This window comes from Phocoena sinus, chromosome 7 (assembly GCF_008692025.1).
Source record: "Phocoena sinus isolate mPhoSin1 chromosome 7, mPhoSin1.pri, whole genome shotgun sequence".
NCBI classification, from domain to species: Eukaryota; Metazoa; Chordata; class Mammalia; order Artiodactyla; family Phocoenidae; genus Phocoena; species Phocoena sinus.
The window spans coordinates 98,549,569-98,572,863 of NC_045769.1; the positions used below are offsets into that span (position 1 = coordinate 98,549,569).

The 23,295-nt window shown below is 47.9% G+C and overlaps 2 protein-coding genes across 2 annotated transcripts in view; one reads left to right on the forward strand and one right to left on the reverse strand.

Annotated features, from left to right (window-relative positions):
• Positions 1-23,295, reverse strand: part of GPR39 (G protein-coupled receptor 39) — a 240,740-nt gene that overhangs the window by 22,244 nt on the left and 195,201 nt on the right. The window lies entirely within an intron of this gene.
• The window catches only part of LOC116756765 (60S acidic ribosomal protein P1-like), a 109,817-nt gene that overhangs the window by 10,662 nt on the left and 75,860 nt on the right, over positions 1-23,295 (forward strand). The window contains exon 2 of the mRNA XM_032637678.1: positions 8,582-8,661. Coding sequence (XP_032493569.1) covers positions 8,582-8,661 — 80 coding nt within the window. The remainder of the gene's footprint in view (positions 1-8,581; positions 8,662-23,295) is intronic.

Consider the following 23,295-nt stretch of genomic DNA (forward strand, 5'->3'; position numbering starts at 1 on the left):
CATGTGAGGACACAGTGAGAAGGTGGCCGTCTGCAAGCCAGGAAGAGAGGCCCCAGAAGAAAACAACCCTGCTGGCTTCCTGAACTTGGACTTCTGGCCCCCAGAACCATGAGAAAATAAATTTTTGTTGTTTAAGTCACACAGTTGGTGGTATTTTGCTATGGCAGCCCTAGGAAACTAACTCAGCCACCCTAGATATTCTTGGCTTCGTCTTATGCTGGGCATTGAGATACAAATGAAGTGCTTTCCTGGGAGGTAGAAGAGGCTTGGGCTGCCATGGGTGGAGGAGAGGAAGAGAGTAAGGGGGGTGGGGAGAGTAGTCCTCTATCCCAGCATCACCTGCCAGGCTGCTTCTGGCTTTTCCATCATTACAGAGCCTTCCCCAGCTAAAGAAAAAAGGAACAAGCCTCCTTCCTAAGGCAACTGTGCTGGTTTCCCATCTCAAAGCAATCACAACAGTCAGAGCTCTGGGATTTTTGCTTGAATAATCACAGAAGGTTTTAGAGCTGGAAGAGCCAACGGACATCGTCTCATCCAACCTTCTCATTTTATAAGTGAGGAAAGAAAGGTCTAGAGAAGTTACGAAGCTCGTTCAAAGTCACACAGCAAGTGAGTGGCAAAGCCATGACTAAATCTGCACCCGCACCCCTATATCCAGACCAGGGCTTGTGCATGGAATCCTCATTGCCTTCCTCTCTTTGGAGGGCAGGTTGAGGAGGAGATGCAGAGAGCATAGTTCAGCATCCTTTAGAAGCTTGTACTTTATCCCTGCCTTTTGAAGCAGCACCTACACCACTTCATTGTCACTCATGATCTACCCCCAACTCTCCCTTCTCCCATCATCTCTTCTTTACTCGCCACCCTTCAGGATCTCCTGGAAGTGTCTGGAATTGAGAGTCCAGGGTGCTGGGTTCTTCCACCTGTGTGGCTTCAGGCAAGTCACTAAAACTCCGTGCTGAGGCTTTCTCATCTGCCCAACAGGCACCGGCTCCCTCTGGATGGCTGGGCAAGGCTCCCCGAACACCGTCCCTGAGACAGGCTGGGACCTGGGACCCTTTGCTGCAGTGCTTGCACCAGGACAAACGTCTCCTCCAGCAGCAAAATACAAACAAACTAAATGGGACTAAACGTAACTGTGTGCATGTACGGTTGGGGCAAATTATGGACAACAAGATACAAAAAGACCAAAAAAAGCCCAACTGCCACTTCCGAAGAGCCAGGAGCAAAACCCGGGTGTTGGGTACTGCACATGCCCCCTGCACTCAACACCACAGAGGGGTGGGCAGACCACCTAAGCCCCCCCCCACTCTGGCCCGACCCCTGGACACACCCCTACCCTCACCCTATATAAGGATCCAGCTTGCCCCCCCCTTCAGGAAGCGAGCAAGGGGACCTGTTACTTGTTCTCACTGCCCCCTGCTGCAGCAGGGGCCCCCGTAAAGCCTGGCCTGACTTTCTTGTCTGGCCTCTAGTCAATTTCTATGGATTGGGAAAAGCCAAGAACGCTGGTCGGTATCGCGCCCAGGCCAGAAGTCCTCCCCGCTGCCCTCCTGGAGAACCGAGGGGCCAGAGAGCTCGTGCAGACTTGGGTGGAGCTGCAGGCGCCTCTATGCATCTTCCTTCCACCTCCAGCCTGACCTCCGTGATGGGACCTCTAACGCAGGCCCCCAGCACCCCACGGGAGGGCTGGAAACAGACAAGTCGCCTTCTTATTTAGGATGAGGGAGCCAAAAGGTTATGACTTGTCCAAGGCCCAGTTTGGAGCTTTACGAATTCAGTCCTCACAGTAACCTTGGAAGCCGGGTATCATTCCGTCCACACAATAAACAGAAAACATCGACATGTCCGAAGATGCGAGCTAGACGGGCTGGGCCAGGGTTTGATCCTGGGTCTCTCTGCCTCCACCATACTCGCCCTTCTGCTGCACCCCAACTGCCCCGATCTGTACCTCAAAATGGCAGCTTGGCAAATATTAGAGTAGATGGGTCATGTGCCCAGGACGGCAGGCGATAAGAGACCTCTCGGGCACTGACTGTCTCACAAGCGAGCTGGCAGTGGTGATGGCGAAACAGCCTCCTTTGAATGACTCAATTAGAAAACAAAATAAAGCAGAGCTTATCACAAGTCACAGTGTGTGGCTGACCATCTCCGTCCGGTCTGCTCACACCTTAGGTACCGACAGCTCTGGACACTGGCGCAGGGAGCTGTAAGCTCCAAGTCACAGACATCTACAGCCACGCCAATGACACCCTTCTTTCCCTGTTAACCTGCTTTTTGAAAGACCCTTCAGGCACGAGCTAAGGGAATTCACCCGAGCTCAGGGACCAGCTCTCAGCCGGCCAACTCCGCACACGAGGCAGGAACTTGGAAAGCTTCCAGAGACAGCTCAGAGAGGGGCTCTGGGGGCTGGGCTCAGGCCAGGTGAGAGCTGTGGCCAAAGGAAAACCACTGAAGCAGAAGAGATGCGTAGTAGGCCTTCCTAGGTTTCCCTGGAGAGTGGACATATCAAAAACGCAAAAGCTGTGGTTTGATGAGTTAAATAGGACCCATTGGTGACAGAGAAAGAAAGAAAGAAAAGGGCTGAGGGGAAGTGTCTGGGTGTGGGCAAGTGAAGCAAACTTATTCCCAAGAGACACTGGAGGGTGGGCAGGGAAGATTCCAGGCAGAAGCAGACACCAACCACCTTCCGCGTCTGGCGCAGAGGAACGGATCCCATCCAGCAGGAGAACGAGGGGCTCTGAGCTACACGGTCCCCCGCAAGAGCTGAGGTGTGGGCACTGCAGGGCGGTGTCTGCAGCAGGCCTGGAGACAGTGTGGCCTCTGAGCTTCACCATCCCAGGAAACACAACGAACTGAGGGGGGAGAAGGGGGAGTGGGGACGGTGGGAGGAGAAGCCTGAGTGGGTAGCAGAGGCCCCACCCCTCCCCAGAATGTCCCTTGCATGACTGCGTCATCAACCAAAAGGCATTGGGAAACCCTCCAACCCAAAGGGCCTACTCACCTGAGGCCCTACTGCCAACGTCACAGGACCAGCTGTGTAGGGAGCTGGGGCCTCCGGGCTCAGGAGGGAACAGGTGATCTCGGGGGAGGGGTTCCTGCACAGGACAGCAGGCCACTTACTCCCTAGCACCTGGGAAACTCTAGAGAAATCTCCAGCTGGACAACTGGCCCCCGGGCACCAAGCGCTCAAGGGTTTCTAAGGACCAGAAAGCGGCAGTGCCCTGGCCAAAAGGCCCCTGATATCCTCTCTAAGCAGAACTGGTCCCTGCCCTAAAGGGATATGTGAACTCAACTAGACAGCAGGACACAGTCAGCCGATGGCAGGGGTGAAGGGCCATCGCATCTGAACAAGGGCTGAAATGACAAGGCACGATTCAGCCACTTAGTCAAAACACACCGGGGCCAGGCACTGCCTGCCCCAGTCCCTGTGCCGGCCGGGGCCATGGGACTCTGGCCCACGTAGAGGTTGAGGATGCAGAGGAGGACATCTTACGGACAGAGAGCGGTGGGATCACGGGGCAAGGGTTCCAAGGGGACTGCAGGACGACAAGGCAGCCATAGACTGTGTTCACAGAGGGGAGAGGAGTGTGCCCCGCCACCCCCCTCCCCCACCGGGAAATGCATCAGCCACGCAAGGGGGTCTTAAGAGCCCCTGGTCTCACTTGGGCAAGGGCTGGGGTCTGAAGGCTGTTGGGTGTTCAGGCCCGCCCGGAGCTCTTCTCCCTGTGGTCTGCGCATCCTCCGCCCTGCTTCCTTGACCTCTCTGTGCTTCATCTGTAAAATGGGGCTAACGCTGCCACCACAGGGTTCGGCCCTTGGGCGCTGGAGGCAAGGAGGTTAGTTCCCCTTTCCCCTCTGGGACAGAGCTCAGAGGTGCGGAGGCCTGGAGACCTGCTCCAACTCACTGCGACCAAGCACACAGGCAGCCTGCTGCAGAGACACGCCCGCGCTTGCCCAATCTTTCACCGGCTTCCTCGGCCGTCCTGCCCAGTGCCTGAAACTGCTGTCACCGCGGCTGGCCGCTGAGGACACACGTGTCCCGATCCTGTTGCAAGGAGGTGCTGAGCCCCGTGTAGGAGATGGTCTGTGCGTGCCCCGCGGTGACTTGTTGTCTGGCTGAGCTGGCCTCAAGTTCATAAGAAAGTCTGCTGGGCTGCAGAACCCACGTCAGAAACCCAGCACCCCGGGAAAGTACACGGCGGGGTGCAGCAGCCAGCCTATCACAGGAGAGATGCAGGTGGGACCACGCCCCAGGGGAACCTGGAGAGTGCAGCCGCCTACACGGGGCGCTCCAGCCAGTGGGCGGCTGCCGTGCCCCTGCGGGATTGCCCCTCTGGTTGCAACACCTGCAGGCTCCCGGGGAGCTCCGCGGGCGCTCTTAGCTGACTCTACCGCGAATCAAAGAGGCACGCGGGGCAGGGCCCCCTTAACGCCCACATACTGGTCCAGGGGCTGTTGGCGCCCTTGACCTCCCTCCCACCTTCTAAAGTTCCAGGGGACCTCAGCGGCGTGGGCAGACAGCCTGGCGTTAAGTGAAGCCGGCTATTAAAGGCACTGCCAGGCCGGGAGAGGGTGATCCTAAAGACAGAGAGGAGATAAAGATAGGGGAGGATGGAGTGGGCTGGCAGATGATCATAAAACCCAGACAGGCCCAGAGTCTGTGCCCCCAAAGCCCACAGCGGGCCCAGTATGCTTCTCAGGTAGGGAGGGTGCTCTGTGCGCCTCTGCCTTGGGGATGGTGCGTCCCCCTCCCAAGTTTCCCACCCAGGCCAGCCCCCATCCTCCAGCGGCAGCCTTCATATCCCTGGGTTCCTCAGCACCCACCAAGAACTGCCTGTGTACTCAACACTTCTTTCCTCTTCGTCCCCATTTAGCCATAATAGAAGCTGTGTTCTCAATCTATTGTCACATTTATGATCCAGAAAGCCCTCGTTTCCTGCAATAATCTTAAGTGACAATTCAAGGCTTAAATGTACTTTAATGTTTTGTAATGCTTCGAAAGCAACATCTCGAAATTATAATACAGCCTCTGAAATTACTAGTCTGCGTGAAAAGAGGGAATGAACAACTGGAAAACGAAATGAAAATCCAGCAAATTGATCTAAGGCTGAAATGATGAGGTTTAGTAAGTTTCAGCGATGTGAGTGGGAGAATGCCAGGGTGACCGCTGTCAGGTGCCAGATGGCCTAGCTAGGGGAACAAACATCTAACTTAAGGAATGCCTTCTTTTCTCACTTTCCTGATCAATCAAGGAGGAGAGAGCCAGAATCTTCTCACCTGGATTTTTCCAGGGTGGGAAAAGGAAGGGCATATTTAAAGGGAACCAACCACCACCCCTGACCAAGGAAGAGAGTTTGAGAGAAGAAACACAGTAGGTAGTAGAGGGGGCGTGGGGCAGCATCAAACCAGAGAGAGCCTACTGCCGGCTTCCAAAGGTGGTTCTCTGTTAATTCCAACCATTTTTGTCAATGCTCACTCAGTGCCATTGTCTGATTTATTCCCAACGTTACTTCTAAGAACAGACGAGGACCCCCGAGGCTCAGAGAGGTTAAGGGACTTGGGCACGTACACAGAGAAAGCTGTGTGGCCTGGGTTTGAACTCAGGTTGAAGTTCAAAGCTTATTTACTCATACTTTACAGTAAAGAGAACCTGAACTTTTAGAAAGGATTTAAAAAGCTTTCATTAAAAGTAATAATAATAACTCAATGAACAAATGAAAAGATAAACTGGGGTAAATATTTCCTGTACATATAACAAACAAATGCTGAATATAAAATTACCCAATATAAAAAGAGGTCTTAGAAATCAACAGAAAGGAACTTCCCTGGTGGCGCAGTGGTTGAGAATCCGGCCGCCAATGCAGGGGGCACAGGTTCAATCCCTGGTCCAGGAGGATCCCCCATGCCATGGAGCAACTGAGCCCGTGCACCGCAACTACTGAGCCCGTGCGCCACAGCTACTGAGGCCTGCGCGCCTAGAGCCCGTGCACAAGAGAAGCCACCGCAATGAGAAGCCCCCGCTCGCCGCAACTAGAGAAAAGCCCGCGCGCAGCAATGAGGACCCAACGCAACTCAGTAAATAAATAAAAGAAACCAACAGAAAAAGATTAGCGGTCCAAAAGAAAGGTAGATAAAGGACGGCAATAGGCAAAATTAATGGCAATAAATATACCAAAAAATAATTAACTTTACCAACATATGAAAAAAATGTAAATCAGAACCACAATTAGATCTCATTTTTGCCCTTCACAACGGTTTGAAAGATTGGTATATACAATATTGGTAAGGTTCCAGTATGGAAACGGGGTGGAGGCATTCCTATTCACTGTTCAAAGGGAAAACCTGCTCAACTCCCTTGGAGGCAACTGGGTAATATCCTCCAAAATCCAAACGCACATACGATTTTCCCCAGGAACTCCATCTCTAGGGCTCTAAGCCACAAAAAATACTTAGTCAAACGTGCAAATATTTTAGTACAAGAAATTCTGCTGCCAGAAAAAATTCTTACAACCCAAATATCCAGCAACAGAAGATACTCGATAATTACGGTACATCCACCCATAGCTGTTAAACAAATGAGACAACTCTGTCTGCACTGAAATGGACCCAAGATTGCATTTCACTGTTAAGTAGAGAAAAAGGAAACCACAAAACATATGCATAGCTTGTGCTACTGGAAAAAAAAAAAATCAAAGAAGTGTGTCTATGGATGGATGTGTTTCTGTGCATTTGTGTTCGTATAGAGAAACCTCTGGAAGAAGAGGCACAGGTTCCACAGTGGACACCACGGGGCAACAGAACTGGGAGAGGAGAAGGGAGCTTCAGTTTCCACTTTATATATTCCTGTGTGCTTTGATTCTTTAAAAACAACTTTATGGGGAAAAACAGAATATTCTCTGGGAAGGTAGTAGAAGAAATCCTAGAATGATGCATGGTAGCATTGGAACGCTGCAGAAAAGCAGTGAAGAAGCCCAGTGTCTGCCCTCAAGGAGCTCGTATGGGATCAGAGATTGACTTGCATTCAGAGACCGACAACCCTACAACAGGAGATCCTACAAAACTGGAAGAATGAAGACCCAAGGCCAGAGAGAACTACTGCATTCTGCAGAAGGCCGGGGGAAAGTGAAAAGCTGAAGAGGGTTTCTTAGAGAGGCGATACTCCCAATGGGCCTTGGGGAAGAAGTAGGATTTTGCTGGTTGAAAAGGAGGAAAAGGAAATCCAGGAGGGGAGGACGGGAACAGGCGCTGAGAGACTGCAGAGTGACATTTCGTTGAGCGAGACCACAGGGACACCACAAATATCAGAGCGCTTAGACAGGCTCCATTACAGGGCAAGGATGCTGCCAGGTAGAGGGGAGGTGTAGACCAGGGTGCCTGGCATAGGGAAGGCTACCCCTTGCCAAAGGAACCTGTGGAGGCTCGGCCTGGTCCAGCCCCATCCCCTCTGGCCCACACTAAAGTCCACCATGAACAGGTTGAAGTGGACGGTGGAGCTTCTTCCACCCTCCCGTTGGCCTTACCTCCAGAATCTCCTCTCTACACTCTTTTCTTGGGTCCCTGGGTGCTCTCTCCCCTCGCCTTCCCCTACACTCAAATCCCTGCCACTGAAAACCTCAAAGGCTTCACCCTGTGGGGTGACAGATGCCCTCTCGGATGTCAGGGCAGCTCGATGAGTACAGAATGCTGGGGAGTAGGGCAGATCTGGACCAAACCCTGGCTCTGCCCCCTTCCAGCTGGGCAAAGAACCACCTCTTCTAGCCCATTTTCTCATCTGCAAACTGGAATAACACCAACAATCTCACAGGGTTATTGGGAGAATGATAAATAAAAACTGAGAGCAGACCTAGCTCAGAACCAAACATATACCAAACTCTCCACAAATAGTGGCTCTTACCTGGCTAGAAAGAGGGGAGGGGCAGACATGGACCGACAAAACCACAGTTCAGTAGAAAGATCACAGGAAAGGTTTTGGAGGTGAAGGGGGCTTTCTGAATTTCTATGAATCTCACCGTGGTGATTTAATCCATGTTGAAGGATCACCTGCTTCAAACATTTGGGTCAAAACCAAGGCTGGGACTGGGATGAGACAAGGGAGGTGCCTAGGGCACAAAATTTAAGGAGGCACTGGCTCTTGGGGCCGGGCAAGTGCAGAGTCAGCACCTGAGCGTGAGCGCCTCCTTAAATTTTCCATCCTAGCTGCCTCACTTGCCTTACCCTAGTCCTGGCCCACGTCAAAACAGTGGCTTAGAAATGAACCTCTAAGAAGCAAGATGTGAATTAAATAGAGATATTGCTACAGGGAGAAGCAAGCAACTGATCCCCCGGGCTGGGCAGATGTGTTTATCTGGAGTGAGAGGGGAGGGGGGAAGTGCAGTTACAATGAGTGACTTACCAGGCCTGGAGCAAGAGTTGGCGTCTACAAGGGCCTGATCTCACCGGTGAATTGGCCCTACCCGCCTCCCTGCAATTCTCTAGTCAGCTAGCGTTAACACACCTCAGGCCCACTCTTCAGTAGAGCAGACTCTGTCAGGAGCTGCCCTGCTGCCTGGCCCATCTCAGTGCGACGGACCATCCTTTGCAGATGGGAGGGAAATGTGTAATGATGCCTTCCAGAAAGGCATGAAAGTTGAAGATAACACCAAACAAGGGGCAGGCCTCCAGGTGAGGCTGGAGGAAGGAGAGTCACCTGCTTGTTGGAGATGAGGTATTCTGGGGAACTGCCAAGCAGAATTTCATTCGGCATTCAGTGCACGTCTCTGGGTTGTGAGATCATGGCTGAGTTTTCACAGCTCCTGATGACAAATTGTGAAAAACACGTCTTTCCCAATCTCTTTCCAGGTTCCTACAGATGCGATTAAATCCATGATTTGAGAACTTAAGAAGGCACCTCTCAGGTTTTGAAACAGCAAAGCAACAGGACTGGGGTGGGTAGAGGGGAAAATGAGGAGAGCCGGGAAGGGAAGCGATGCATGGGTTCAGGGAGAGGTCCCAAGATAAAGAGCAGACTTTAATTCTAGGGGGGAAAGAACACCAAAGAAGATTTTTTTTTTTAATTAGGATAAGCAGTCTTGATTCTTGGTGCAAGAAAATTATCTATCCTGGGTTTTCTGGAGCTCTTGGAGCTTAAAATGATGATTTAAGACAGCCACCCTGGACAGTGCAACTTTGGATGGGTGAAGAGAGATCAAGAAGAATTGAGAGGGCTTCCCTGGTGGCGCAGTGGTTGAGAGTCCGCCTGCCGATGCAGGGGACACGGGTTCGTGCCCCGGTCCGGGAGGATCCCACATGTCGCGGAGCGGCTAGGCCCGTGAGCCATGGCCGCTGAGCCTGCAGGTCCGGAGCCTGTGCTCCGCAACGGGAGAGGCCACAACAGTGAGAGGCCCGCGTACCGAAAAAAAAAAAAGAAAAAAAAAAAAAAAGACTTGAGAGCCAAGAGGAGCTTCTGGACAAAGGGAAATTCACACTGAACTAAGGCATCAGTTTTGGCTTTCAGCTTATAATTCTGCAGTATGGGTACCATAAGTTGCTGCGCATGTCATTCTGTATGGACCTGTTTCATATAGCAAGAACACTCACCCACCAGTTCATTTATTTATTCACTAATTCACTCTCTCTAATTCACCTTTGTTAGGTGTCTATTAAGAGGCAGGCACTGTGTGAAACACTGGGGATATAAGCATAAAAGATAAGATGTTGACCCTTGAGGACATCACGTGCTAGTGGCAAAGACAAGTAACTCAGCGACTTCAATGGACCCTGATACTGATGGGGACGATGCTTCAGTGTCGAGATGAGAATGTGGAGGAGGAAGACAAGGATTAGAATAAGGACAAGCATGACGATAGGCTAACATTTATGCAGTGCCCATGGCACACCATGCCCTGTGCTAAGTGGCGGTGATATAGTAATGAACATGGGAGAGTTTCTGCCTTTGAAGTCCAACAGAGGAGACAAATTCATAAATAAGCAATTTCAGCTTATGCCCTCAGGGCTGTTCTTAATTACCTCAGATGACAGACAATTCCCACTCCCCACACCCAGTCTCAGAGGGATCAATGAAATCTTCCTGAAGGAGGAGTTTAAGCTGAAGTATGAAATGGGCATGAGATTTACCTAAGCAAAATGAAGGTAGGTAAGATTTTCTGGGTGGATACAGCAGCACACAGAAAATCTCACACAATAGGGGAGTTAAAAAAAAATGTTTTACAGACATGTTTGTTATCTATTTGGAGTGTGACAGAGCTGGAGCAGGTAGCAAGTGCAACAAGACAAGAAAAATAAACAAAATGATTGAAGAAGAAATGAAACTCTTGTTCACAGACTACATAACTATATACAGAAAATCCAAAAGCATCTACAGAGAAACTACTCAAATTAGTAAATGAATTTTGCAAAGTCCCTGGACATAAAGTCAATTTTTAAATGGATAATTTGCAATAGCATTTACAAAAATCAATACTTAGGGAATAAATCTAAAAACAATCAGCAAGACCTCTACACTAAAAATTATAAAACATTAATGAGAGAAATTAAAGAAAGCCTAAATAAATTCAATGCTGTAAAGATATAAATTCCCTCCAAATTAATTTAAAATCAATCAAAATCCCAGCAGATATTTTGTAGACATTTACAAGCTGATTCTAAAATTTATATAGAAATGCAAAGGGCTAAGATTAGCCAACGTAATCTTGAAGAGATTGAAGAGAAGAAAAGACTTATACTACAAGCTATCATGACCTATTATAACACTTAAGACCATGTGATAGTAGCACAAGGATAGATAAACTCACCAACAAAACAGAACAGAGGATCCAGATACACACATATATGGTCACCTGATTTATAACAAAGTGACTCTTCGGGGAAGCAGGTAAAGAATGGACTTTTCAATACATGGTCGACTGGATCTCCAAACGGCAAAAATAAATCTTGTGCCTAACCTGAAACCATACACGAAAATCAATTCCAGAAGAATTACAGATCAAAGTGTGAAAGACAGCGTTTAGAGTAAGCAATGATTTCCTTGTAGGAACTAATTAGAACAGAACCTGATAAAAACCACAGGGTCAGGAAATTAAAAATGCATCTCTCATGTCAGCAAAGAACAACCCAACCAAGACTGGTGGGGGGAATCAAAGGAGCTGGAACTTGAAGGAAAGAGATGCCTTGGGTTCACGGGAAGTTCCTAAGATGGAGAGCAAACTGTAATTTGACTCTAGGAAGGAAGGAATGCTAGAAGATGAAGAGGAGGTTTGGGTCTTGCTTCTTGGAGCTTGGCCATGGTGATTTAGGAAAGTCAATACGGGGCACTGCAACACTGGGTGGATGGAGAGAGACACTAGAGCAACCATGAGCAGAATGAGCTTCTGGGCAAAGGGAGATGAAACTCGGTGTGCCTTCGGGCTGGTAATTGTGCCACGTAAGTATGTATGTAGATGAGAAGCTCAGTTTGGGTCATGGGACATCAGTTGATTCAGCATGATAAATGCCATGCCTCAAATGAAACACTTCACTAATTGCCCCCGAGGAAAAGAAATATACTTGCTACTTGTAGATGCCCAAGGAAGGACATTACTTAGAACAAATGCAAGTTCAACTTCAATAACTGATACCATATAACTCAGGTCCCATGTGCTGAGGCCACAAGGAGCCTGGGTGTTCTGATGGCAGAATGGCTTTATTAGATAAAAGCCTTTCTCGGAGGAGGGGTGCTTTGAGGGCCATGTCTTGAAGGAAGCGCCTGTTTTTACAACTCAGTACACTAGGTCTTCAAGCAGCTTTCAGGGCAATTTCATCAAGGGAAATTGGTCATAACAACCAAGAGGTGGATGGAGACGCTTAACTGAGCCAAGCTGAGATATGTAAATGGCTTAGTCTCTCCCCAGTGTTCTGAGGCTTACTGATTTCTCACCTAAACTTGCACTTGCTTGGTCACTTAATTTAAAAACTCAATCAAGTGACAGACTGTTTTCAGAAGATAGCGATGGGAAAGAGTGCTTTACCTGAGTTACTCTCAACTTGCCAACTTGGCCAACCATCTCCACCCCTTGACGTGGTTGGGAATCTTTGACAGCCAAGTAAAGAGGCCTTAATAAATCTAGAAGCCAGTCTTTCTGCCGCCCTTTTCTTGTAAGAAAGGAAAAATCATGGGATGAAGCCACTGGCGGAGCAAGCTGGAAGCGACAGATTTTCCTGCACCACGTCCTCCTGAAATGAATGAAGCGTACTTTGCCCAGATTCGGAACGTAGGAAGTTGGGTGCTTCGAGATCCCGCAGACTGTGCTATGGTGAAGTAACTAGTGTGGCACAGACTGGCTAACTGGCCCAGAAGGAACTACATTTCTCAGCCTCCCTGGAGATCCTGGCCATAGATCCGGCATGGCCATGTGATCTGGCAGCAATAGAAGGAAGGCAGAAGTGACTGCATGCCCTCCAGTACTGGCCCTGGAAGTTGCCCACGCCTATTACTCCACACCCTTCCCCCTTCTGCCATCCTGATTCAGATGAACTCAGCAACCTTGGGAGCCATGCACTGACTATAGACTAAGGCAGAGCCCCGAGGGAGAAAGATTCTGGATTTGTGAGTCATCGCTTGGGGATGTCTCCCGACCATCAGGAACTTTGGATGTTTTCACGAGTGAGACATAAACTTCTATCAAGCCATCATACATGATACATTTTGGAGTTGTCTGTTTTAGCAGTTAACGTTACCTTAATTGATCCAGAATGTTCCTGCATGATGGCTATGTCTAGAACACTTGGGTGATTCGATAGCTTTGATGCTGAAGCCAAGTCCATTCTGGACCGGTTAGCACTGAACAAAAGAAAAGAACAAACCACAAGGGGCAGATAAGCATTTAGTCTCTGTGTGGACCTGACAGAGGGTCTGTGACCAAAGGGGTGAAGCATTCCCATGTATTCAACAGTCCAGTGAGAATGGGGGGGGCAGGTAGCCAGACCGTTACTACGAATGCAGGGAGTTGTAACAGAATCGCTAACAGAGTCTCGCAAAATCAGGAGACACTTTCCTGGCAAGGGATGTTTAAACCAAGTCTTCAAGAGTGAACAGACAGGTACCAGGTAGAGACGAGGGTAGAGCAGAAGAAAGGAGGCTACAGCATTGTAGAACAAGGAAGCAGGGCTTGCACTAAATTACAAAGCTGGAAGGTCAATCTGGCTTGTGTAGCCAGAGATGACTCTGGACAGGGACTCCAGAACAAGGACACAAAGGAAGTGTCTCCAAGACCAGGCTGAAAGGTATGGCCCTCCTCCTGTCAGGGTGGTAGGACAGGAGGATTGGGACCCAACACACTTGTCTTGAGTGTGTCAGTGGCAGACCGAGAACAGAGGGTACGCTGGCAGAGAGCGGTGGCAGGGCCCCAGGAGGATGGGGCTGCAGTGATTCTGCCCGGGGATGAGCATCTAAACTCACTGAGAAGGCTCAAGCCTGCTGGCATTCAGGGCACCAGAAGCTCCCCCTGCTGAAGGGAGGCTGCAAGAAGCAGGCTGTCTCTCTGCCTGCGAAGCCAATTAGCACAGAGACTGCACATCGGTTTAAAAATTACACTGGACCTAGGCTCCAAATCCAGTTGCACCCCCGGTTTCTCTTTTTCCTTTCTTTCCTTCTTTCTTTCATGGCATGGCTTGCGGGATCTTAGTTTCCCCCACCAGGGATCGAACCCAGGGCCCTGGCAGTGAAAGCGCAGAGTCCCATCCACTGGACCGCCAGGGAATTCCCCCTTGGTTTCTAACTACATGACTTTATACAAGTGACTTCACCCCTCTAGGCTCAGTTTTCCCATCTGTAACAACTGGGCTGATACCATCCTTCTCAAAGTTCTCCGTGAGCTAATACACACGAAGCACACAGCACAGGGCTTGGCATACAGTCAGTGCTCAGTGAAGAGCAGCCCTTGCTATTCTGATCAGGGAAAGTGCTTGGCGGGACTAGAGTGGCAGTGGGTAGAGGCAACAAAGAGGAAAAATGAATCGACCTCTTCCCTTCCACCCCCATTCCTACCATCTGAGCTGAGTACAGCACATCTGACCTCTAAGAATCCCATGGCCTGTGTACCTCAAATCCACCGTCTGCTGTCACACGTCCTCCCACAGCTGAATTTCAAAGAAAACACCCCAAGAGCCTTTGTACAATGGCACACAATGGAAAACACCTGTCACCGCTCTCAAGCAACAGCACCCCTACCTCTATCTATTCGTTTATCTATCTATTTATTTATTTTGAAGCCCTATTTGGCCCCTGTGATGCTGGCGGGCCTCCTGAAACACCCCTGAGAGATCAATCATGAAAACCCAGCCCTGCATGGAGGCCCGAAATAATGAGCTACCTCCTGCCAGGAGAATGCCATCACAAGCGCCCGTGGATTCCACCTGCTCTCCTCTGGCACCGCCCAGCTTAGCAGTGGAGGGAACTAACGGCTGCTTAATGGTCAGCTGACCCCCGATGCGCTCAGCGGCCCACGTGGCCAAAAAATGAACACATGCGCGGGCTGTGGTCTGGAAACCCGCAAGCCTGCCGTTCTGTTTCCCGGGATGCCGGGATGCAGAGGAGTGGCAGCCATCCCAGAGGTACCTGCTTAGCGGTGGCCCGTGAGCCCATATGCCAGCCGGCGACAGGCCCACTCAGCAGGCCGGCGTTTGAACCATAAACAGCCACTTGACAGATGACAGGGTTTTCCAGAGCTGAGTCAAAAAGGAAACGGTGGGGCTGAGACCTACGGAGGAGAGATCCTGATGGCCAGGAGCTGACAGAATTGGACCTGGAAATGACAGCGGCCAGGGGATGTGTGTTCAGAAGCGGTGCGCACACGGGCTCTCTTTATGAGAGCTGCACGTGCACTGAGTTTGTTCAACAACTGAACCGTTCTCACTGGTGGCTCCGACAAGCCCCGGCTCTGCTGCCCACTCTCTTAGGAATCGATTCAAGGAGCAGATGCTCCACTGCCGTCATTGTTGTTCTCATTATTATATTATTTTAAGTGTAATTACACCACAGATGCTGAAAATCAAACTGAACACATTCATCAGCCAATGACCTTTTCTTTTTAAGTGATGGACATTTTTTTTCTCTCGTTAAATTACTGATCTTCCAGTGGGGGAAAAGTGGAAGATGTAATTGCATGAAACTGTATATCATATTTCTCCTTTCTGGAGGTTTCATTAGAGGCCCGAAACCAGAGAATCACTCTGCCACCCCTTCCTTCTCTTCCAGCTATTTCTGGGTTTTAATAATTATTCATTAACTGCACACGATAATAAGATCCTCACTGTTTTGAAACATTCTCCCTCTGGCCTCCATACTATTAGAGACTCTGATTGCCTGCCAAAAGTGTAAATTTAAAAATCAAAGCACTACCTCAGAAAGGTTTAATATGCGCCAAGTTGAAAGAGTTTTTGCAGCTTATAGCTATTTTATTGCATTAGCAGCTCGAGGGAAAGTGCAATTCCATGTTGAAATTGTTCTCCTTTGAAATGTAAGTCAACAGGACCAGCATTGAGGGAATTTTGCTCACAGCTGTTATCTCCTTTGGATAAGGGGCTTGTTTCCCCAGATAAAATCAGCCTCTTGCGATGTCGGACCTCAAAGAGAACTTCAGGCTACAAGAGAGAATCTCCCCCCAGGTTCTCTAAGTTATAGACAAGCATTGATTCAAAAGGGTGAATCCCCCTCTGCCTGGCCCCTGAGGCCGTTAGAAATAAAACCCCCGCAAACATTTTCCTGCAAAGCCTGGAACTCCTCCCTCGCCCCTAACTCTGGGTTTCCTACTCCTTCAGGGCAGAGAAGAGACTGACGTTATGGTCCATCCCCCAGTAAATTTTACACAGGGGTTCATTCAATATAGGATGAATGGATCAAAAATGAATGAATGAATAAATACAGAAACTTCACAAAGGACAGGAAAAGGACAAGCTAGAATTTGTAAACGAAACAAAATAAAACTAACGTCTTGAAAATTCTGCAATTACTGTCACCCACTGAAATCTACAGCCCAGAGCAAGCTAATACCTAAGATACAAAATGAGACCCAAATCACTTTTTCATGCATATGCTCTCTTGCTTCCTTTTCCGTCTCATCATGGAAGCTCCCATCCACAATGCCCCCAGCCTTTCAACAGCTTTTTCAAATAAGGAGTTAGTAGGGAAGATATACATCAAGACCAGAGCAAGGTCCCACCAAACCGTCTTTCCCGGATGGTGGCAAACTGTTGCTTTGGGAAGGGAGAGGCCACCTCCTCTGCATTCACTGCCCCTCTCTTTGTTCACCTCTCCCCGAGGTCATCCCGGGATTTCATAAAGAAAACTGGGGCTCCAGGATCCCAGGAATGACTTGATGGTTAAACATGATCATTTTGGCTGACCAGAGAGGAAACGCAGATGATAGAATAATCTGGAACATAAGAATAGAAATGGAGAGGAAATTGGGCATCCACTGAATTTTTATTAAATTTGAACTGTTCAAACCTTCCATTGTTCTCCCAAGTCGTGGGCACACCCTACTGGCTCATGAAGGATGTCAAACACCTATGAAGGCGGGCATTCAGATGGGTACAGACGCTTTGGGACTCAATTGAGTTCTATCAAGTAAAACTATAAGGCTCGGGCTTCCCTGGTGGTGCAGTGGTTGAGAGTCCGCCTGCCGATGCAGGCGACATGGGTTCGTGCCCCGGTCCGGGAAGATCCCACATGCCGCGGAGCGGCTGGGCCCGTGAGTCATGGCCGCTGAGACTGCGCGTCCGGAGCCTGTGCTCCGCAACGGGAGAGGCCACAACAGTGAGAGGCCCGCGTACCGCAGAAAAATAAATAAATAAAATACAATAAAAACTATAAGGCTCCATTTCAGTTCCCTAGTGCTGCATAGAAACCATTCCCAAACTTAATGGCTTAAAAATGAAAACCATTTTAATGTAGCTCACAAGTCTGTGGATGGACTAGGCTTGGCTGGGCGGTTCTTCTGTTTCACCTGATGGCAGCTAGGACTGTACTCATCTGGGGGCCGGAGTTAACATTCCAGAGAGCTGCCTCTCGCATCTTACCCCTTGGTGAGGATGGCTGGAAGGCTGCGTTCAGTTAGGGCCCTGGGATGGTAGGGCATTCCTTTTCCATGTAGTCTAGGGCCCCTCCTCTCACTAAGCCTATTCACATGATCTCCCCAGCAGTGTGGACAGATGTTTCATATGGTTTTGCAGGGACCCCCAAAAGTACAAAAGTCAAAGCTGCCAGGCTGTCTTAAGGTTAAGTCCAAGAGAGATACATTTCTGCTACATTCTACTGGTTAGACCGCATCACCAGCCCAGCCCAGATGTGTGAGGGAGGGGCTACACAAGGACATGCAAACCGGGAGCCAGCACCGCAATATGAAAATATTCTATTTCTAGAGCCGACAGAGTTAGGTAGGTAGGTATTGCTAATACGGCTGTGGTTTGTCACCTAGGTTCCTAAGTGAGGGGAAAACTGTATTTCAATTAGAAGTTTATGAAAATAAAGCTATGATTTTCTTCTATTCCATATAAGTTCATGAACCCCCATATAAGTTCATGAACCCCCATGACACGGTCACCCAGTTCTCTCGGCCTCATTCTGCTACGGACTCAAGTCTCCCTCCCAAGCAGATGTGACTTTAAAAAAAAAGACTCAAAGGGCTTCCCTGGTGGCACAGTGGTTGAGACTCCGCCTGCCAATGCAGGGGACACGGGTTCGAGCCCTGGTCCAGGAAGATCCCACGTGCCGCAGAGCAACTGAGCCCATGAAGCCTTATGGCTCAGAGGACTCCAGATCAGGAACCCTCAAGTTACGAGCTGAGGGTGCTTGTAGCTGGGCATTAGAATACTGGCACCGGAGAACCCAAAGGTACCTCAGACATCGTCTGATCAGTCTATTTCAGGGTCACAAACTCAAGTGCCTCCCCAGGCTCGATAGCTGGGGGGAAGGTAAGGAGTAAGGCAACAGAAATGACACAGAAGCACCTGGCCCCTCTGATGCCCTCGGTCACCAGCTTGGCCTTGGTTATCATTTGCTTCCTGAATTACATGGGAACAAAGGCCCAGGGAGCAGAAGGCACTTGTCCAAGGTCTCAAAGCAAGAATCAAGAGGACTCTCTAGACCCGGCCCTCTCGGCCATGATCGGGAAGCAAGTCCCAGGGTTTCAACTCTGCCAGCTGGTTTTTTCACCTTGGCATTGTTCAAGTCATCCCCTGTGCACCAGCTCCATTAACAGCCACCCTTGGAAGAAAAAGAAGCACTTACCACCAAAACGCTACCTCCTTCTTCCATGCCTGCTCCTCAGACCATCCCAACACTCATCACTTTTCCCTGATGACCATCCTCAAGGCTTAGAACTATATCTTCAGTTCGCCAGACCTCGATGCCATTTTCTACATAAAACCTTACAAACCCACGAGGGAACCGCTACAGCCCTGTTCTCATCTTCTTAAACTGGCCACCACCATGTTTTATTACTACTACCCAAGGGCTTGTCTCCACAGAACTGTAAGGTTTATCTCACCTTCCCCATCTGCACCAACCTCTCCCACCCTCCCTAACTCTCTGCCCCTCCATGACACGGTCAACCAGTTCTCTCGGCCTCATTCTGCTACTGACTCAAGTCTCCCTCCCAAGCAGATGTGACTTTAAAAAAAGACTCAAAGGGCTTCCCTGGTGGCACAGTGGTTGAGAATCCACCTGCCAATGCACGGGACATGGGTTCGAGCCCTGGTCCAGGAAGATCCCACATGCCGCAGAGCAACTAAGCCCATGCGCCACAACTACTGAGCCTGCACTCCAGAGCCCGCGAGCCACAACTGCTGAGCCCACGTGCCACAACTACTGAGCCCACGTGCCACAACTACTGAAGCCCGTGCTCCTAGAGCCCGTGCTCCACAGCAAGAGAAGCCACCGCAATGAGAAGCCCGCGCACCGCAACGAAGGGTAACCTCCGCTTGCCGCAACTAGAGAAAGCCAGTGCGCAGCAATAAAAACCCAACGCGGCCAAAAATAAATAAATAAATTTTTTTTAAAAAAAAGGACTCGAAGAGGAATGTATCCCAAAGGGCGAAATTTCAGAAACGGCGGTACACAGGTACTGTAAAATACAAGTGCCTTCCTAGTTGTCCTGGCATAGGACTCGTTTACCATTCACAATGTTTTAAAATGTACCTTTACTAAAGACCTACTACTGGCTGATCATTGAGTTAAGTACTTGGCAAATTTATTTCAGTCAACTCTCACGGGGAGTCTGAACACTGGGGCTATTTTGAAAGTCTTTTTTTTTTTTTTTTTTTTTTTACAAATGAGGAAAGTGAGGCACGGTGAGCTCAATAAGTCACCCAGGTGGACACAGCTACTGATGGGTCTTAACCAGGACTTCACCCTTCGTCATGCTTAGTCTTCTGTGTCATGATATAATCTTGATTTTTCAGTTCCTTGGCCAGGTCGGGGGAGAATAAGCCGGCAGCTTGAAGACTAGACCCTCCTTCTGACTTGTTTCTCCTTAACACTCTCCCCACCACAACCCGGCTCCCAGCTTCCCAGGCTCAGGCTTTGCAGCGGCGGCTGTGACTCCGCCGGCCTGCCACAGCTCAGACGACAAGCCTGCTGAATGAAAGTGACAGCCAAACCAATGAATATGTTTGTAAAAAGACAACGTCGAGCTTCAATTTAACTCCAACAGAATTCAATTTCACTTGGGCAGTGACCTCCCTTTGGCCTCTGCTACCCTGCCCTGAGAAAGGCACTGCTGGATTCATTAAATCCCACTGCCAGAGAGCACCCGTCCTCATCCAGGAGCGCTTGGTAGAAGACACACTTTAAAAACCACACATAACAGGGGGAAAGATTGACCTGTGGGTTTCCTACATGCATTGTCAAACTCTGGATGCCCCACTACCTCTTCTTAGGCCAGTGAGAAGCAGGAAGGTACCCTAAAGGAAACTGAGCAGACTTCCGTTTCCGGGACCTTTCTAGAGAGCAGAGATGCTCCGGGGACTCCCAGCTAAGATGTGCATTTGGGCTGTCCCAGAAAGAACCAGGCAACTGACCCAGACCAATGGGCCAGGCCAGTGTCTCTGGAACATACTCCTTCTGGCCTCTGTGTTCTGACAGCAGCATTCCTCCTTGCCTGGGATGTCTTCCCACCTCCCCTATCCCCACCTAACTCCGTTTCCTGTACCTCTTTTTGAGGCCTTCTTCTCCCTGAAGCTATGTCTCCCCAACCGTGTCCATGGAGAACCCTCAGGACATCTACAATATTCACACACTAACAGCATAGTGGGGGAGGGCACAAGGTCTGGTGTCAAGCTGCCTGGGATCACATCCCAGCTCCACCATTTACTAATTATGTCACCTTGGGAAAGTTTTTTTTCTCCTAAGTATCAACACTTAATTACTGTACCTCAATTTCCCCAAAAGTAAAATGAGGCAAATAGTACCTACATCATATGTACATTTTAAAGATTAAATGAATAACATGAAAATGCTTAGTATGATGCCTGATACACAGAAAGCACTCAATAAATGTTAATCATTATTATCGTATAATTTCACTTCTTGCCCTCTGCATTCCACCCAACCATATACTTTCAGCTTCGGCTACATTAGCTGCTCCCTAATTTCCAAACACCATGCAGCTTTATAGGTCTTGTCTTCTTTTAGTTCTCTCTGCCTAACATTCTCTTCCACTGCTTCTCTGCCTAGCGAACTCCTAGTCATCCTACAAAGTCCAGTTCAAATAGCCCTTCCTCCAAGAGGCCTTCCTCCAACAGCCCAGAAAGACTCGATCCCCTCTCTGTAGGTTGAAAAAACTTTATATATAACGTTGTACATAAGAAGCACCTATCTGCATCCTAAGGGACTACTACAAGAAACTCTATGCCAATAAAATGGATAACCTGGAAGAAATGGACAAATTCTTAGAAAGGTATAACCTTCCAAGACTGAACCAGGAAGAAACAGAAAATATGAACAGACCAATCACAAGTAATGAAATTGAAACCGTGATTAAAAATCTTCCAACAAATAAAAGTTCAGGACCAGATGGCTTCACAGGTGAATTCTATCAAACATTTAGAGAAGAGCTAACACCTATCCTTCTGAAACTCTTCCAAAAAATTGTAGAGGAAGGAACGCTCCCAAACTCATTCTACAAGGCCACCATCACCCTGATACCAAAACCAGAAAAAGATACTACAAAAAAAGAAAATTACAGACCAATATCACTGATGAATACAGATGCAAAAATCCTCAACAAAATACTGGCAAACAGAATCCAACAACACATTAAAAGGATTATACACCATGATCAAATGGGATTTATCCCAGGGATGCAAGGATTCTTCAATATACGCAAATCAATCAATATGATACACCATATTGACAAACTGAAGAATAAAAACCATGATCATCTCAATAGATGCAGAAAAAGCTTCTGACAAAATTCAACACCCATTTATGATTAAAAACTCTCCTGAAAGTGGACATAGAGGGAATGTGCCTCAACATAATAAAGGCCATATATGACAAACCTACAGCAAACATCATTCTCAATGGTGAAAAACTGAAAGCATTTCCTCTAAGATCAGGAACGAGACAAGGATGTCCACTCTCACCACTATTATTCAACATAGTTTTGGAAGTCCTAGCCACAGCAATCAGAGAAGAAATAAAAGGAATACAAATTGGAAAAGAAGAAGTAAAACTGTCACTGTTTGCAGATGACATGATACTATACATAGAGAATCCTAAAAATGCCACCAGAAAACTACTGGAGCTAATCAATGAATTTGGTAAAGTAGCAGGATACAAAATTAATGCACAGAAATCTCTTGCATTCCTATACACTAATGATGAAATATCTGAAAGAGAAATTATGGAAACACTCCCATTTACCATTGCAACAAAAAGAATAAAATACCTAGGAATAAACTACCTAGGGAGACAAAAGACCTGTATGCAGAAAACTATAAGACACTGATGAAAGAAATTAAAGATGATACCAACAGATGGAGAAATATACCATGTTCTTGGATTGGAAGAATCAATATGGTGAAAATGACTGTACTACGCAAAGCAATCTACAGATTCAATGCAATCCCTATCAAATTACCAACGGCATTTTTTACGGAACTAGAACAAATCATCTTAAAATTTGTACGGAGACACAAAAGACCCCGAATAGCCAAAGCAGTCTTGAGGGAAAAAAAATGGAGCTGGAGGAATCAGACTCCCTGAATTCAGACTATACTACAAAGCTACAGTAATCAAGACAATATGGTACTGGCACAAAAACAGAAACATAGATCAATGGAACAAGATAGGAAGCCCAGAGATAAACCCATGCACCTATGGTCAACTAATCTATGACAAAGGAGGCAAAGATATACAATGGAGAATAGACAGTCCCTTCAATAAGTGGTGCTGGGAAAACTGGACAGCTATATGTAAAAGAATGAAATTAGAACACTCCCTAACACCATACACAAAAATAAACTCAAAATGGATTTGAGACCTAAATGTAAGACCAGACACTATAAAATTCTTAGAGGAAAATATAGGAAGAACACTCTTTGACATAAATCACAGCAAGATCTTTTTTGATCCATCTCTAGAGTAATGGAAATAAAAACAAAAATAAACAAATGGGACCTAATGAAACTTCAAAGCTTTTGCACAACAAAGGAAACCATAAACAAGACAAAAAGACAACCCTCAGAATGGGAGAAAATATTTGAAAATGAATCAACGGACAAAGGGTTAATCTCCAAAATATATAAACAGCTCATGCAGCTCAATATTAAAAAAACAAACAACCCAATCCAAAAATGGGCAGAAGACCTAAACAGACATTTCTCCAAAGGAGACATACAGATGACCAAGAGGCACGTGAAAAGCTGCTCAACATCACTAATTATTAGAGAAATGCAAATCAAAACTACAGTGAGGTATCACCTCACACCAGTTAGAATGGGCATCATCAGAAAATCTACAAACAACAAATGCTGGAGAGGGTGTGGAGAAAAGGGAACCCTCTGCACTGTTGGTGGGAATGTAAATTGATACAGCCACTATGGAGGACAGTATGGAGGTTCCTTAAAAAACTAGAATTAACATATGATCCAGCTATCCCACTACTGGGCATATACCCAGAGAAAAACCATGATTCCAAAAGACACATGCACCCCAATGTTCATTGCAGCACTGTTTACAATAGCCAGGTCATGGAAGCAACCTAAATGCCCATCGACAGACAAATGGATAAAGAACGTGTGGTATATATACACAATGGA